At 31.6% G+C, this 15,146-nt stretch overlaps 1 protein-coding gene across 4 annotated transcripts; it reads right to left on the bottom strand.

Annotated features, from left to right (window-relative positions):
- Positions 1 to 514: 514 nt before the first annotated feature.
- Positions 515 to 7,017, bottom strand: LOC108344690 (MLO-like protein 6). Of its 4 annotated transcripts, none has more exons than XM_052866745.1 (16): positions 6,715 to 7,017; positions 6,346 to 6,403; positions 6,017 to 6,258; positions 5,357 to 5,473; positions 5,204 to 5,264; positions 4,017 to 4,105; positions 3,753 to 3,827; positions 3,123 to 3,217; positions 2,995 to 3,044; positions 2,714 to 2,754; positions 2,439 to 2,612; positions 1,944 to 1,979; positions 1,727 to 1,794; positions 1,335 to 1,395; positions 883 to 1,245; positions 515 to 740 (listed from the first exon to the last, which is right to left on the bottom strand). In XM_052866745.1, the coding sequence occupies exons 1-16, from the start codon at positions 6,835 to 6,837 to the stop codon at positions 717 to 719; spliced, it is 1,677 nt and encodes a 558-aa protein (XP_052722705.1). In that variant the 5' UTR covers positions 6,838 to 7,017; the 3' UTR covers positions 515 to 716. The 4 variants fall into 4 exon arrangements, with proteins under 4 accessions (XP_052722705.1, XP_052722703.1, XP_052722704.1 ...); XM_052866743.1 differs by having other exon boundaries at positions 828 to 1,245; positions 6,715 to 7,016; XM_052866744.1 differs by having other exon boundaries at positions 843 to 1,245; positions 6,715 to 7,016.
- Positions 7,018 to 15,146: the final 8,129 nt, after the last annotated feature.

The raw sequence follows: 15,146 nt of genomic DNA, 5'->3' as shown, positions 1-15,146 counted from the left end.
CAGTAAAAAATTATCTAATTTATTGCAAAAATGCAATAATAAAAATTAATTACTTATGTCAAACTTAAGATATTGATAAAATTTATTTGTCGATCAAGTTCACCCACACCTTACGTTTGGATTCTGAGCTTAGAGAGCTTGTAATCCGAAATACCTGAACTCAACCGAAATAATTGGACTTCAATATACTAGGATTAGGACTCCAATATATTTGCAGTTGATTATATTACTAATGATAAATCTATTGACTAAAAACCTTGATATATTGATAATAAAGATTCTAGCTAACGAAATTTGTTTAAAGTAATTGTATCTATTATATAATCTTTATCCATAGGTCCAAAAAATCTATAAACACAACACGTTAGGAAACACTTGCTCAATTCTTTTTTTATAATTCATTATATTATCAAATACAATACTCTCTAAATTATTATTATTAATTTGAGCATTGAAAAATTGTCTGCAAGTTGATATTTCTTCGGTCAACATCAAATATTCAATAATCATCATATCAAACCTCTAACTCAGACACTGTTGATTCAAAAACGATTTTCGGTTCATATGTCCAAAACATACACTTAAAAGTAGTTAGTCACTTGGAAGGGGAACATATTTTGCTGTTGTACTGTTATATATATGTAGACATCATGATTTTTCAACAGCAAATTGTGCCTTCAACATCGTATATATCCTCGAATGCTCCTTCAACAAGGTTATGCCTCATTCTCCAAATGACTCTGCATTGATGCAAAAGAATGGATATGAACTTTGATATGTACATAAGCTGTACATTTAAAGTGTTTAATAAAAACTATCATCTTCACTTCTCGTCTCTGCACCATGATGTCTCTTCTCAAAGGAAAACTCTGATGAACTAACTCTGATTTCAAGCTGAGAGCTTGTAGGCAATTCTGGGACTGAGCTTGAGCCTGACTCCATTACTTGCATTTGAGTTTCTTCACCAGCTGCATGGTTGCTTTTGGAAGGTGAGCCTTCAATATCCCATTGTTCATTTTCATAGTTGGATGTCCTAGGAGATGTTTGTGCACTATCACTTCTACCAGCAAGGTGTTTTTGCAGCAGATGCATAGGAGACATACCATAGGTTGGCGTTGATGGCCTGCTTGAGAATGGTGTGGTTGGCTTACTGTTTTTTACTTGCTTTTTGGCCGTGTTGTGCCAGTTCTTCAGTGCTGATGCCACTCTCTGATTGAAGATGGTAGGTTTCATGGTTGAACCCATCTGCAAAACATTATGAAACCAGTGGATGATTGTTTAGTTTTGTGAAAGAAAATTATGCATGCTTGGATAGATTTTCTAGCAAGTCAGACCTGTGTGACTAGAGCATATAGAGGTAGTGTCACATAGCTGCATAAAACTTGTATGATAACCCTGCAAAACAAAATTGCCACTTCATTGTTATGTTTATACATAATGTAATGATTTAATGGTAGGTCTTTATATTGGTGATGGTCTATTGAGGAGAAAATTTATTTGAAAGGAAATGATTAATCGAAGAGACACAAACACCAATAACATCTGAGTCCAACCATATAAAGAATTGATACCACCCTTTATCCAAAATCTTAATACAATGGGTTAATAGATCTTATCCAACGTGGAACTTAGATTTATACTTGGTTGAATTCCTAACCGAACTTAGACTCATACTATAATTATTAACTGTTGTCACGTGAACTTTTTATCAGAGAAGCAAACTTACCCCATTGTAAGTCTAATGACAATATCTGCAGTTGTTTCGTGGAAGCAAGAGTGTAGGGAGAATTCATACTGAAATAGCAATTAAGAAGTTAGGAAAATTGAGAAACATAGGCACATATTAAAGAATGGAAAATTTTCCTCAATGTTGTAGTTATAACGAAAGAGAGAGAAACTAAGGCTAAAGTTCAAGAGAAATAGGTGAAGATGGATAAACTTACAGTACTCCAAGAGAAAAATGCCAGTTGAAAAGCATTCTGCAACATAGAAGCAAACAAATTAAATTATTTTCAAAATCCAATCATCTTTAGGTGAAAGAATATGGAAGAATATTAGAAATAATGACTCTAAGTTTTTCAAATTAAATAAAAATAAGAGAGTTAAACAGAGACAAAAACACCACAAACTCAATGTTGTGAAATTTTAAATTGAAAATGTTTTTAATTGTTTATTAGTATGACTGATGTCACGTCTATATAATCTTTTTTTATTGAATCCTTTCGAAATAATTTAATAAAAGAGAAGAAAAATGTTTTCTTAATAATCATTTTTGACAACTTTTTTACAACGTTCACGTGGTTTATGATTATGATTCATCTGTTTCAAATATTTTTTTTGAAAATAAATTTAAATAGACTAATAAAACAGTGATATATGTCCTATTATCAAAAAATCATTAAAAAAAAGTTGTCAAAAAAAAGAAATGATGAAAATACCTGGAAAAGCACGAGATGAATCAAAAAGAGGAGGAGGCGTGGACGGTTGAACCAGAAGAGGTCATCTCCTGGTTCAACCAGAGGTGCACCTTTGACAACTTCTCCTCTGTCTGTAATCCTCAGTCCCATCTTTGTTATTATCATTTGAAGTTTAGCACCCACTATTAAGATTATCTGTCAAATTTACATTATATTTTACAGTTATTTATGCTCTTATACATAACAAAAAACAACATAGAAAGACAACATCGACATAATGAGTAGTTTGTGCTTACAACAAATGGGATGAATGGAAGCCAATAATAAGAATACCATCCTGCAGACAGATCAAATATTTTAAACTGTCAATAATGACAATTCACAAGAAACTTTGTTTTATTTTGTTCTACTATCTTTGGTTACTGAGAACATGTTTAAACAAGTTCATAATTTCAAAATTAAATTCTACTAAAATCATTTCTCCTTAACTTAGAAATAAAAAGACGCTAATTTATTGACAGATTATATTAAAGATTTTCTTTATTCAAATTAATTTATGAATTTCAAAACGGCTTACCATGAGTATTTGTCAGAAGGAATAGCACCGCAAAGAACCATATGACTGGGCTGCAAGTCACAAAAATTATTAAGCTTAAATTGATGAGTAAATTAATAAAAGCAAGAAAAAACAGAACACTTTCATACCTTATTCCCACAACAGTTTTAAAATCCTCTTCAAGTGATCTTTCGATGTACTTTTGGAAATCAAATCTTGCATCACTTCCCGGTGCCAGATGCGCCTAAAATCCCAAGTATATCTTAGTCTTTCCATTTTTTAATTAATTAATAAAAACATAATTTCTAACCAACTCTGTTACTGATTAAAAAATATAAATTGTGATGGATTCAAATATATATATTTTATAATTATAGTAATTTTATGAAGTGTCTAATAATTTTGTCAGAATTAATATTTCAAAGAAAGAAGTGGACTTTAAAGTTAACTTCTCTAACGGCATGTTAGATACCATGTAAAGAAGTGAACATTAAACCTTACTGAATCCAACAAAACCAGCTTGTAAGGTAAGATTTGTATTCACTTTTATATTATAAATTGACTTTATCTCTAATTGATGTGAAACTCCTAATAATATGTTTCATAAATTTAATAAATATTTGTTAAAATAACTTTATGATAAACTTTGATATATTTTAATAAACTGAATTTAAATTTAATTCAAATTGACAAAAAGTCGATTTTCAAATTAAAATTTTCAGACGACTTGAAAATTCCAACGTCATGTATGGTACCAAATATTTTTAAATATAACTCACCCTGATGAATCCATGTCGTAATGTTAAATAGTCCACTTTGTTGACTGATCCAAAGAATTGTCGGAAGAAGCTAACCTGATTCAAGCAGCGTACAAAGGAAATAGTTAGAAACATGAAAATTAATTTTTTTTACGTGTCAAATACTAATTAATTACACACTTTAAATTAAAAAAAATTGGCAAATATTGGGAAAAATGGCTAATAAACTATGATAGGAATTTTATTAGCAAATTCATTTATTCATTTATATAAACGTGTTCTTACAATGGATAAGGAAATTGTTGACTGACTCCAAGGATTCAAGTGTCTTCTTCCAAATGTTGTGTCCCTTGCAAATCTGAACCTCTCAGGATCTGTAATATGTACACATTTATATACGGCACAGTCAGATTGACCATATAATATAAATGGCCCAAAGAAATATAAACAACACGTTCTACATTATTATTTACTTTAAGAAGTATTTGAAACCAATATCAATATATGTGGCTACAACATTATATTATTTAATTATTCGTCTTTGATATAAAATTACTAGAATAAATAGTAGGTGCACTAATATAGTCTACAATATAGTACACGATAATTTTTTTATTTTATTTTATTTTTGATGACTTTCATAATTATTTATTTATTTTTAAAAGCACAAAAAAAATATAAGAGTAAGTCATTATTTACCATAAAATAATACTTTCCCACACTTTTATTGGAACTAATTACGTACTTTTAATACTTATTTTGGGACTACATGAAAAATTATGCATCGTAATAAAAGTCAACCGTTGTATTATTTATATAAATAAGACGAGATAATATCATCATGACGCTTTATTATACTTAAACAAGAATTGATACTATTTTATTAATGTATTTGCATTTTGAAATCGATTCCTATATCATAGGTTTTCTTTCTTTTTCTTTTTTGCATCGGATGACTATTATATTGCTTTAGGGTTAAAGATAGTCAGAATATAAATATTTATTTCAATCGATTTTTTTAGGAAGATGTGTCTATAAGGTAAATTATATATATATATATATATATCATTCTTTGTGCAAGAGTTAAGGCAATTTTTTTCATCTAAATATTTGTTTGCTATTGTTGATGAAAGATATAAGTAAATAATAGAAGCGATAATATAAAAATTTGTAATAAATTAAAAGAAATATATGTATTACCTTTACTACGTGTAAATTAACTAAGTTGAACTAAATAAGTAACAAATCCAAATTACTGAGTAAAATTATATAAAATTGACCTGTTACGGAATAATTAATGTATAAAAAGAAAACTGTGTTAGTGTTTTTCATTCAAGATAACCTTAAAGTCATACCAAACCCATAAGAAAGTCAACCTCCACGATATCAAATATCATGTCAAGATATTAATTAAGTGTAGATACATCATTGACATTAGTTGGTACTTGAAATGAGGAAGTTTGAGTTCTTACCGTTGTAAAATTGATATTCAATGGTCTTGGTTTCATTTTCCCATGCCCTCCACTTTCTCATCTGCATGCATTAAACCAAACCAAGAATTTAGAGAGAGAAAAACACAGAGAAAAAAAATAAAATCTAAAACTAACATTCTGAAGTCAAAATACCTTGGTTCTTCCCAAACCCAGTGTTATAATGCACTGTAGGATATGAAATATTGCTAACACAAAGATGAATATATGCAGCTGGTGAATCCCGTATGCTGAAACAAAAGCAACTTTATCCTGCAAATAAATAATCACCCATCAAAACTATAAATATATCAATGTTTCTCGCAACATGCACTTCATTTTTTATCTCTAATATTTATATTTTCTTGCTGTATATACATATATATTTCTCCCTCCTTCGATTTTAGCAAAGAGTTTGAGATCATTATATGTTAGTTATGATATGATTAACATTGTATTCACGACATATTTGAAAACTGTCATAAGAAACTATTATAAGTAACTTCAAATTGAGGTTTTAAATTGAAAAACAAACACATGTATTAGAATTTTCAACTCACAAAAAATTTAATAACACTAAATTATATTTATTATTGATTGTCATGAGAAAACTATTGTGAACGTGAACCACAACCTAATAATTTTCCTTAGTCGGTGGATGCCTACAGAATATTTTTTTATCATGGTACGGTAACTTGTTATGTTATGGTGATAAGGATGTCAGACAAACATATGGTCCCTCTATCAGATATAGATAAGTTTTTGTTGTTTTAAAACGAAGAAACAAAATTAGAACAGTGAAGATGCTGAACTTGCCTTTTCAGCGCACTTGTCGTAACCTTTTGTAGCCAGAACACGCCTTGGTATGGAGTCATAAAGTTGTAGCAGTTTCCTAAAATTTATCTGAATATCCTCAGATTCATCCTCAGATGTAGTTGAGGACTTTGGGTTCTCACAAGGATGCCACGTGGATGCAACATGTTTTGACACGCAGATCTTTGAAATTTGATCTTGCAAAACACTTAAGAGCAAGGATATGAATCCTAGCACCATAAGCTCTGAACACAGTAATTTCAGTTAGAAACTCAAACACATTGTGTAAATTCAACAACTTTTAATTCATTTATTCGGAAAAGCATAAGTACCTCCTTTGACCTTCTCCAACGCTTCGAATAGAGCATTTTTTTGTTTCTTCTTGAACCACTGTAAAACATAAAAACATGAGTATTGAATCTCATAAAAAGGATAAAATATAACGTGTTTTAAACTAGATCAAAATAAATGTTAAGTTTTTTAAATATATTGACTGGTTTTTTACTTTCTTATCTACGTAAATGAATTCATGGGAATAATCATAAACTCATTTCGATCATCTACCTCATACTTAGTCTCAGATTTCCATCTATCAGCAATGGATTTCTACTATAAAAATTAACTTACTTTGATGTTCTCTGAGCCTTAAACATTAATCTCAGCTTCTTGAAGCATGAATGAATAAACTCTGCCAAGCTTACCTTTCCAATACCATGAATAAGATGTTCTATGGCGATTGAAACAGCAAGCAGCACAAAACACACAACTGCAACAGCCCATGTTGGAGTTTCCTCAAGAGTTCGCTCATAAACTTTGGATGACATGTCTGGTATTTTCCTCAATCGTTGCAGGAATCAAACACAAAAACGATGTGATCAGAGATGTTCGAAAGATTGTGTAACCGCCGACCTATGTTGTGTTTTATCGAAATGTTGTGGAGATTTGTATGGAACAGATTGAAGGGTGCTGATATTGGTTTATATCTGAGAGTGTACATATGATGTTTGAGATAAGCTTGTTCGATTATCTAGGGAAGGCTCGTCATGAGACAATGGAACACGACACAACACGTTAGACACATTCAAAGCGGTGATTAGTCAAAGAAAGAGAGCAGAAGGTGACGCAGAGTTGAGACTCTGATTGGTCAACATTTACTTAAATATTACAAGAAAATCGAACCAGATCACTTTTGAAAAATACAATAATGCTATTACTGTATTTGTTATTTACATAGTATCTTGTATCTCTTTTTTCGTTTTATTTTCTACAGTTCTTGTAATTAAAACTGTACGTCTATGATGGTAATTCTTTCTTCTTTACAAATTAAATTTGGCTTTTTTTATGTTTTTTTCCGATAATTTAAGTTTTGACTAACATGGTTTCAGTATACGTTACTAATTAAAATAGCTGTGCTAAAATGAAGAAAATACTTATTTAAACTAACAAATATATCTAAAGAGATTCAAATCAAACATTTTGAACTTTGAAAATTTAAACTTGGGTTAGAAAAAGAAAGTCCAAGAACCATGTTTATGGTAGCCAAAATTAAACAAGCGGAGACAGACCAGGAATAAATAAAAGAAAAATCAAGCATTTCGTCGTAGCCGCTGCTAATTGACAAGTAAATGGGTTCTTCTACAAACGCGCTTCTATTAATAGAAAAAGAAGAAGAAAGAACTGTTCAATTTCATATTTCAATGTAGAAAAGAATTTCATTCATCAGTAGTTATTTGAAAATTAAGTTTAATCAAATTTGGGTTCAGCGAGTATTATGATGGTTCAATTTTAGTTTAATAGTTTTCTAGCACGCCAATGGTTCTTTGATATATTATAAATGTAACTTTTAGTATTTTATAAACTGATTAATATCATTTTTATCCCTATTTTATGATGTTTTCGAGTGTTTAACGTGATTCTAATTTTTGTAATTTTTTTCTTAACGACGTCTAAATTTGTTAACGACACAATCGTGGGTAATCAGTGAATGAGGTGTTCTTTTTTTGCTTACATGGCCTGTTCATACTAGGGTTTTAAACTTCCGTTTCACTTTACACGTACGTTGTCATTCATACTAGGGTTTCAAACTTCCACTTTCTCTTTCTTTTCACTCACCTTCCATATCTCATTTGACTTCAATTCATGTGTTTTATTTTCGCTTTCTTTCTAAAATTTGGGTTTGCAGCTTGAATTTAGTGGAATTGTATTTGAGATTTTTTAAAAAAAAAATAGATATAATGAATGTGTGCTCTGTTTTTGGTTTTTGGTTGTTTGGGTGGAATGTTTTTGTTCTTTATTATGTGGGAAATAGAAGGAAACAAGGAGACTACATCTTGGTTTATGATTCTATGTTGTTTATGAAGTAACGATTTAGAGATTTACTTAGGCATTTATCATTTAGGGAACTGCATCTTGGTTTTTGATCTATGTGTGCAGGTGTTTGGTTGTGGCGCATCGCCAACTCTGTGCAGTGGAAGTGCATGGTGGTTAGGGTTTCTATGTTGGGAGGTTGAAAATGATGATGTGGCAATATGAATATTGTGTTGGACAAGCCACATGTGTAAAAAATGAATAACACCTCTCATTGCTCACGTGGACACTATGTCGTTAACAATTTAGACGTCATCAACAAAAGTGACAAAATTGAAAAAAATTATGAAAATCAGGACCACATTCAACGCTAAAAACAGTCGAGTCCCACATTGAACAAAGTGAACAAAAATAGGAACTAAAAGTGGTATTAAGTCTTTATAATTCAATTTTGAATTCAACATTAAAAGTAGTGTAATATTACAATTAGTAATTCAATTAGGTTTTAGTTTACCGATAGGACATATAATAATGATGAATTAAAAATTAGATATTTTAATCATAATATCTAAACACTATAAAAAAAGTCATAGAATTACTGATAGATATATGACAACAATACTATCCAAAATTCGTCGGTATTGTATGTTTTTCGACGGATTACCGACGGGCTAAGAGCCATTGGTAATGCCATTGTCAGAAACAATTATCGACGAAATGAGCATTGATAATTATCAGCGGATATATCAACTAGTAATTACCGACGATCTATATTTACTAGTAATTACTGGCGACCATATTTCCGACAGCCTATGAGATGCTTTGTTGTGGAAATTTTTCTTAACTTAAGCAATGAGGAGTGGAAGTGGAGTTATAGTATATCATGGTCAAATAAAGTAGATGGACTTAATATACTTCAATAGAAAATGAGATTAAGTAACATTTACCTTAAAACGCTGCCAGAAGGGTTCTTTGTCTTCTGGAGGTATTGCTTCCTATGATGGCCAAGACTAAAGAAATTATTACTTAATAAACCTTGTGATGGCCTAAGAAGAAACTATAGAAGGAAGAAACCTGAATATGAATACAAAATTGTTATCATAATTAAGGAAAAAGTAAAACAAAGAATGTAATAGAGATTAGTTATAAAGAAGATTTGGTATTACCGTTAACCATAAGATTTAATGATTTTTCGATCATGGGGAGCAGGGTCAACTCCATTAGAAGCTGAAGCACGATCATCAGATGGATGGTGTATATATGGAGACGAAATTGAAGATGAGGCGGGTATAGAAGGAGTGTGATAAGCATATGGTGTGGGATCTATGAAGGTTCTGGTGTTGGGTCGTAAAGCAGTATATGCTGCACGTGATGCCATACGTCAAGTGGAGTTAAGGCATATGGGGCTAGTAGTGTTTAAGGAACCCTTAAAATGTAGCGATGTTGCCTCTTTGGCTTTGCCACCGTCTTTTCTTTATCACCACAAAATGACGTTTCTCCTGACATTACTGCAACGAAAGTATATAAAATAAAGAACAACACTATAGAGGATTAAGTAACACATATTGTTGAATTACTTTTAGGTCACACTAAAAGTCAACAAACTCAGTTCCCCACTAATGTAGAATAGTGGTAACTAAGGTCTAATCCAAGGACTCAGTACATGTTAAGTTTAGACAATGTATAGTTAATCCTATCTATGAAATTCAAAACAAGGCAAGGTAGGGAAGAAAAAAAAACCTACTTAAAATGTATGATTTTAATTGGATGCCTGAGGTATGCAAATATGCAATGAATGAAAAAAATGACCTAATTAGTAGAAAACAAATGCAAGAAACGGGAAAGAAATGTTATGCTCACGTGTATGCGTGAGAGTATGCATGGGATGGTCTAATTGATAGAACCAGATGTGAGGAATGCTTGGGGGATTCATGAATGCATAAATGAAGGCAACCTATTAGGCTATGCAAATTTTCATATAAAACAACAACTATTTTAAGCAATTTCTAGACACTATGCATGTATCTAGACCACCAAGCTAAATGAAAAATTAAAACTAAAATTAAGAAATTGAATTCTCTCTAATTGGTGCATAACTTTGTTTCCTTTTGTTATGGAAATGGTTAATGCACGTTGCTACCAAGTGAGGTATATATTAGTATTTATCATGTTAGGCATTTTGACAAACTAATGTAGATTTTAAAAGTGGTATTGTTCTATAAAATGAGATTAGTGAAGTGTAGTTTATGATTTTAAATAGTTTTGGGTGTAGAGATATTTCTATCCTAGTTAAGATATTAATTTGTCTTAAATCATGAACGTGAAATGTTGTTTTGATCATAATTATGGGTGTGTTTTGGTCATTTGACATGTGTAACAATTTCGTGGTGATGCTAAGTGCTTAAGCAAGCTGTTGAAATGACTTCTTTGTTATCTAGTTTCTTTTATGGTATCTGCTTTCGTCTCTTCTGCTTGTGATCCATCATCATCTAACTCCTCCTCAACATTAGCTTCTTGTCCAAGTTCAGTCCCTGAAAATGACATAGATTTCTTGCCTACAAAGGTTGCTCCTCCTACATCAACATTTGAAACATAGTATTAATCCTAGAACATATTATTGCACTACTAGGTACATGTTTATGTTTAAAGTCAGTACCATGGTACTATTGAGGTGCATATGAAGTTATAATTGAGTTCAGTGAAGATGGAAGTTGATGCTATTCTTGGTGAGGTGTTTGTAGCATGAAATTTATTGAGAAGAACATGAACAAATTGCTAATAAATTAAAGAACATGGACAAATTATTGTGAAGGGGGAGTGCTTGAGTTCTTATGTGATAATTTCAAAAGGAAAAGGAAGTTGGTAGGAAAAGGTGAACGAAGAAAAAAGAGAGGAAGAGAGGGACATGGGGTGAGATATGTTTGAATCTATAGTTCCATAAATCATCGTCAATATATATCACTAGGTTCTTTGTTATACTTATTAAATTTAAGTTGTTGTAGTTTGTTGAGATTGTTGATAGGGGAAGCACATGTTTAGCTTAACCCACAATCTCAGTGATATATGAGTTTTTGATGATGACAACACATAGTTAATAACACATGTGTATTTGATAAACAAAATTTTTGATCCCCGGCAACGACACCAAAAACTTGTTAACACTTTGGCAAGTGTACCGAATCGTATCAAGTAATAATAAATAGTAAGACCAAGTATCGTTTTCCAAGAGACTCATGGCCCTAAATAGTTATGTGATTAATCAACTAATTAAGACTCTAAAGAACAAATTTTGGGGTTTTTGAATGCAAATGCAATAAAATAAACATGAAAGCAATTTGATCAATTGAGGCTAAACACAAGAATGAATGGATGAAGTTTATGATATTGTTGTTGGGTTTAGATTTCACCTAATTTACTCTCATGCATATATGAATCATCTTCTTCATTAATGTTAATGCCACTTTCTAATTTACCTTAAACCCGATGTTTCGGTGAAGAAAGCCTAATCCTAATTACTAGTTCACAATGTCTTGTCTCCCTAGCAATTAATCATGCATTACATTCGCGCAGAAGCTTAAAGGCAACCAACCCTCCTATCCCTATGTCTAGGTAATTTTGCTTTTGGGAGAATTTCCCTAGTTCTAGATTTCCCTGTGTGTGTCCATATTGACAAAATCAATTATCATGCTATGAATGAGTTAAACAAAGCAAGCATAAAGTATAGAGGAAAAACCCTAACAATTAATGAAGTAAAACATATATAATCAAGAATCAATTCAATACATGAGAGTTTACAAAAGGTTACATCAATCCCCAACAATAATGGAGGTATAGTTCACCATAGACATGGTGAAAGTAGATGAAAAATAGAATGAAAGAATGAAAGAGATAGAAAAACCCTAGAAAGAGAAGAGGAGAGCTGTCACCATCCCCAAATCTACCCCCAAAGGGTGAAACCTGTGTTTCTATGCTTAAGTCGTCAAAAGATACAATCCCTAGGATGTGCAAGTCCTTAAATAGAACATAAAAATAACACAAAACAGGTCCAAGCCCACGTCGTCGGCGCTCAGTGCCCTAAGTGGGGCGCCTAGGTGGAAAACGACACTCAAACTAGCTCTCAACGCTACTTTTTCTGCACACTGGTTGACTTTTCTGCACTTTGGTTGATTGATTGACTTTTCTGCACTCTAGTTGACTTTTCTGCACTATAGTTGACTTTTCTACATTCTGGTTGACTTTTTTACATTCCATCCATTCGGTACTTTAACTCTTCTTTCAAATCATTCCAATAGCCTACAAAATCAAGGAAATCTAGCACAAAACCATTAAATTCACCTTCAACTCTCTTATTCACAAAACTAAAGCAAAAATATGAGTTAAAGCAAGTTTCTAAGTGAGAAAGGGTGTTTTTAATATCAAAATTAAATATAAAAATAACGGTTTTTCAACCGTTATCAGTATTCTATGTTACATGTTCTATGTTTACATGTTATATGTTTTTCCTTAATGTGTTAAATTTGTTAAAGCATATTTGAGAACATGTTTGTGTTGTTCATTGCATATCATTGTGTTAAATATGTGATTTTATATGTGTATGCATGACATGTTTTTGGAAAAGGAAAATCACAAGCATTATGGTTGAACTTTAAATGTGTGGCAAAACAACAGTTTTAAGTCTATTACATTATGGGATGAATCGATTAAAACTCGTGTGTTTGCATAATCTTTTTTGAAGTGTGCTGTGAGATTTTTCAAAGAGAAAAGTTTTCAAAACTGTGCAAAAAGATTTCACTTAATCGAATGCATGCTCTCTATATTCGAATAAGTTAGTTGATGTTTTGAAAACTTGTTAAATGCTTGTAACAACTAACATAACGATCATATTTTAAATATGTTGACCAAGCATTAAATGATAGTCGATTGCATTAATTGTACATTCAATTATTTGTTTAACTGCTACTAAATCTGTTATAACTGATTGTTATATTCGATTACGTTAGTAGCTCAATCGATTAAAATGCGTCTGATATGTGTTATACTATAAATTGACGTAGATTTGAATTCTGTAAGAACTTTTGTGATTATAACAATTTCATATCCTTTACAGAAAGTTGTGATCTTACAGAAAGAGAGGAAAAGCTCCAAGAAACAAGATTGACTGTGGTGATCAACAACTTGTGATTTCTTGAAAAGCAAGACTGTTGTGTTTCGAAGACTGATCAATCTGCACGTTTGGGTGTTACTACGTGATAAGATTCTGCAAGCTCTTGAAGATTGGTTTGAGTTCCTTCTTTTGACTACAGGAAGAAGAGCGTGTGTGTTCTTGACTTTGAAGGTGCCTCAAAGGGGTTAGACGACAGGAGAGGGGATTCTTGCTGCTGGTCTTGTTGTGTATTGCCTATATTTTGATTAGAGGGTTAGAGAGGTGTTTTACATTTTTGACGTGAGGTCTTCTGTAGAAACCTTGTTGTAAACACCTTGATCATTATAGTGCATTTGCTTCCCGTGGTTGGAAGGACACTAGATGTAGGCAAGTTGGCCGAACCAGTATAAAAACACAGTGTTTGAATTTTCTGATCCCTACTCTCTTTTATTCAATCAATTACTTTCTATACTTATTCAATGAAGTTTTCGCTGCAATTAAAATATTTTACCTTGCGATTCAAGAAAAGTATAAAGGCATCATTTTTTGTGCAAAAGATTTTAAAAGCTTTTGTTTTTTACACTTCACCAATTCACCCCCCCTCTTGGTGTGAGAAATTGAGCCATTCTATTTTAATATAGTTAAATAAAAATAAAAAGTTCAATGGGTTTATTTTTCATATACTTGAAAGGAAAAAAGAATTAGTCATATTTCCTTTCTACTGTTACACTAGATATCTGTTTCCAAAGGAGGAGTAGTGCCTATGCTTGTTCTTTGAGCTCTATTTGGCATGAATTTAGGTACATATTTCCCTGGGTTTAGAGTTGCAATGGCTGCAATAGCAGCAATAGATGTTACAGGTTTCGATTGCCTTGCTAAAGGAGTTAGTTCAACAATTTTGCCTAACAATGCTTCTTTCCTTTGTCTCTCCTTTTCTTCGAGTTCTCGCCCTCTCCGCCTCTTTCGCATAAACTATTATATGTTATGCATTAGTTTGAATAAAGCGTTAAATATGTCTTTGATCCCTTCGTTTTCTGTTAAAATTGGAATTAATCCCTTTTTGAAACTTTGGCCAAATTTAGTCTGTCAACTTTAGAAATGTATGGATTTAGTCATTTTAACCAAATTTTGTTAAGTTTATTTGATGTTTCAAACACATTGCAAATGCAAGTTTAAGATTTAAAATGATAATTTGTTTTATTGGATTAGAGGTTTCAAGTATCATTATTAAGTTTTCCATTTCTTTGAATTATATGGAGATAAAATCTATTATAGTTTGATTGTAGTAATGTCAGGAGAACTTCCATCTCGTGCTGATAAGGAAAAGGGAGTAACAAAACTAAGGAGATAATCACACTACATTTTAAGGGTTTATTGAGCATGAGATACAAAAACATGATAAAAATAGCTTTTTAGTTGCATAAATGCTCTTTGGATATTTCGAGGTGTGCTAGTGTAGTTGTAGCTAAGTTGAGTTCATGGAGGTATGAAAATAAATTGATTAAAGTGTCATGACACCTTAAAGATAAGTTCAAGAATAGAAAATAATCAAGACCACAAGAAGTCAATCCAAGCATAGCATGAAAATGTAAATAAATTTAGTTAAGCCAAGAAGAATGAATAGGCATCAAAAATTGGATCTCGCGGGTTTCTCAATTTTTTCTACTAAAAGGGATTTGATAA

This window comes from Vigna angularis, chromosome 8, assembly GCF_016808095.1.
Source record: "Vigna angularis cultivar LongXiaoDou No.4 chromosome 8, ASM1680809v1, whole genome shotgun sequence".
Taxonomy (NCBI): Eukaryota; Viridiplantae; Streptophyta; class Magnoliopsida; order Fabales; family Fabaceae; genus Vigna; species Vigna angularis.
Note: the sequence above shows the minus strand (reverse complement) of the source record. Positions and strands in the feature narration are given on the sequence as shown.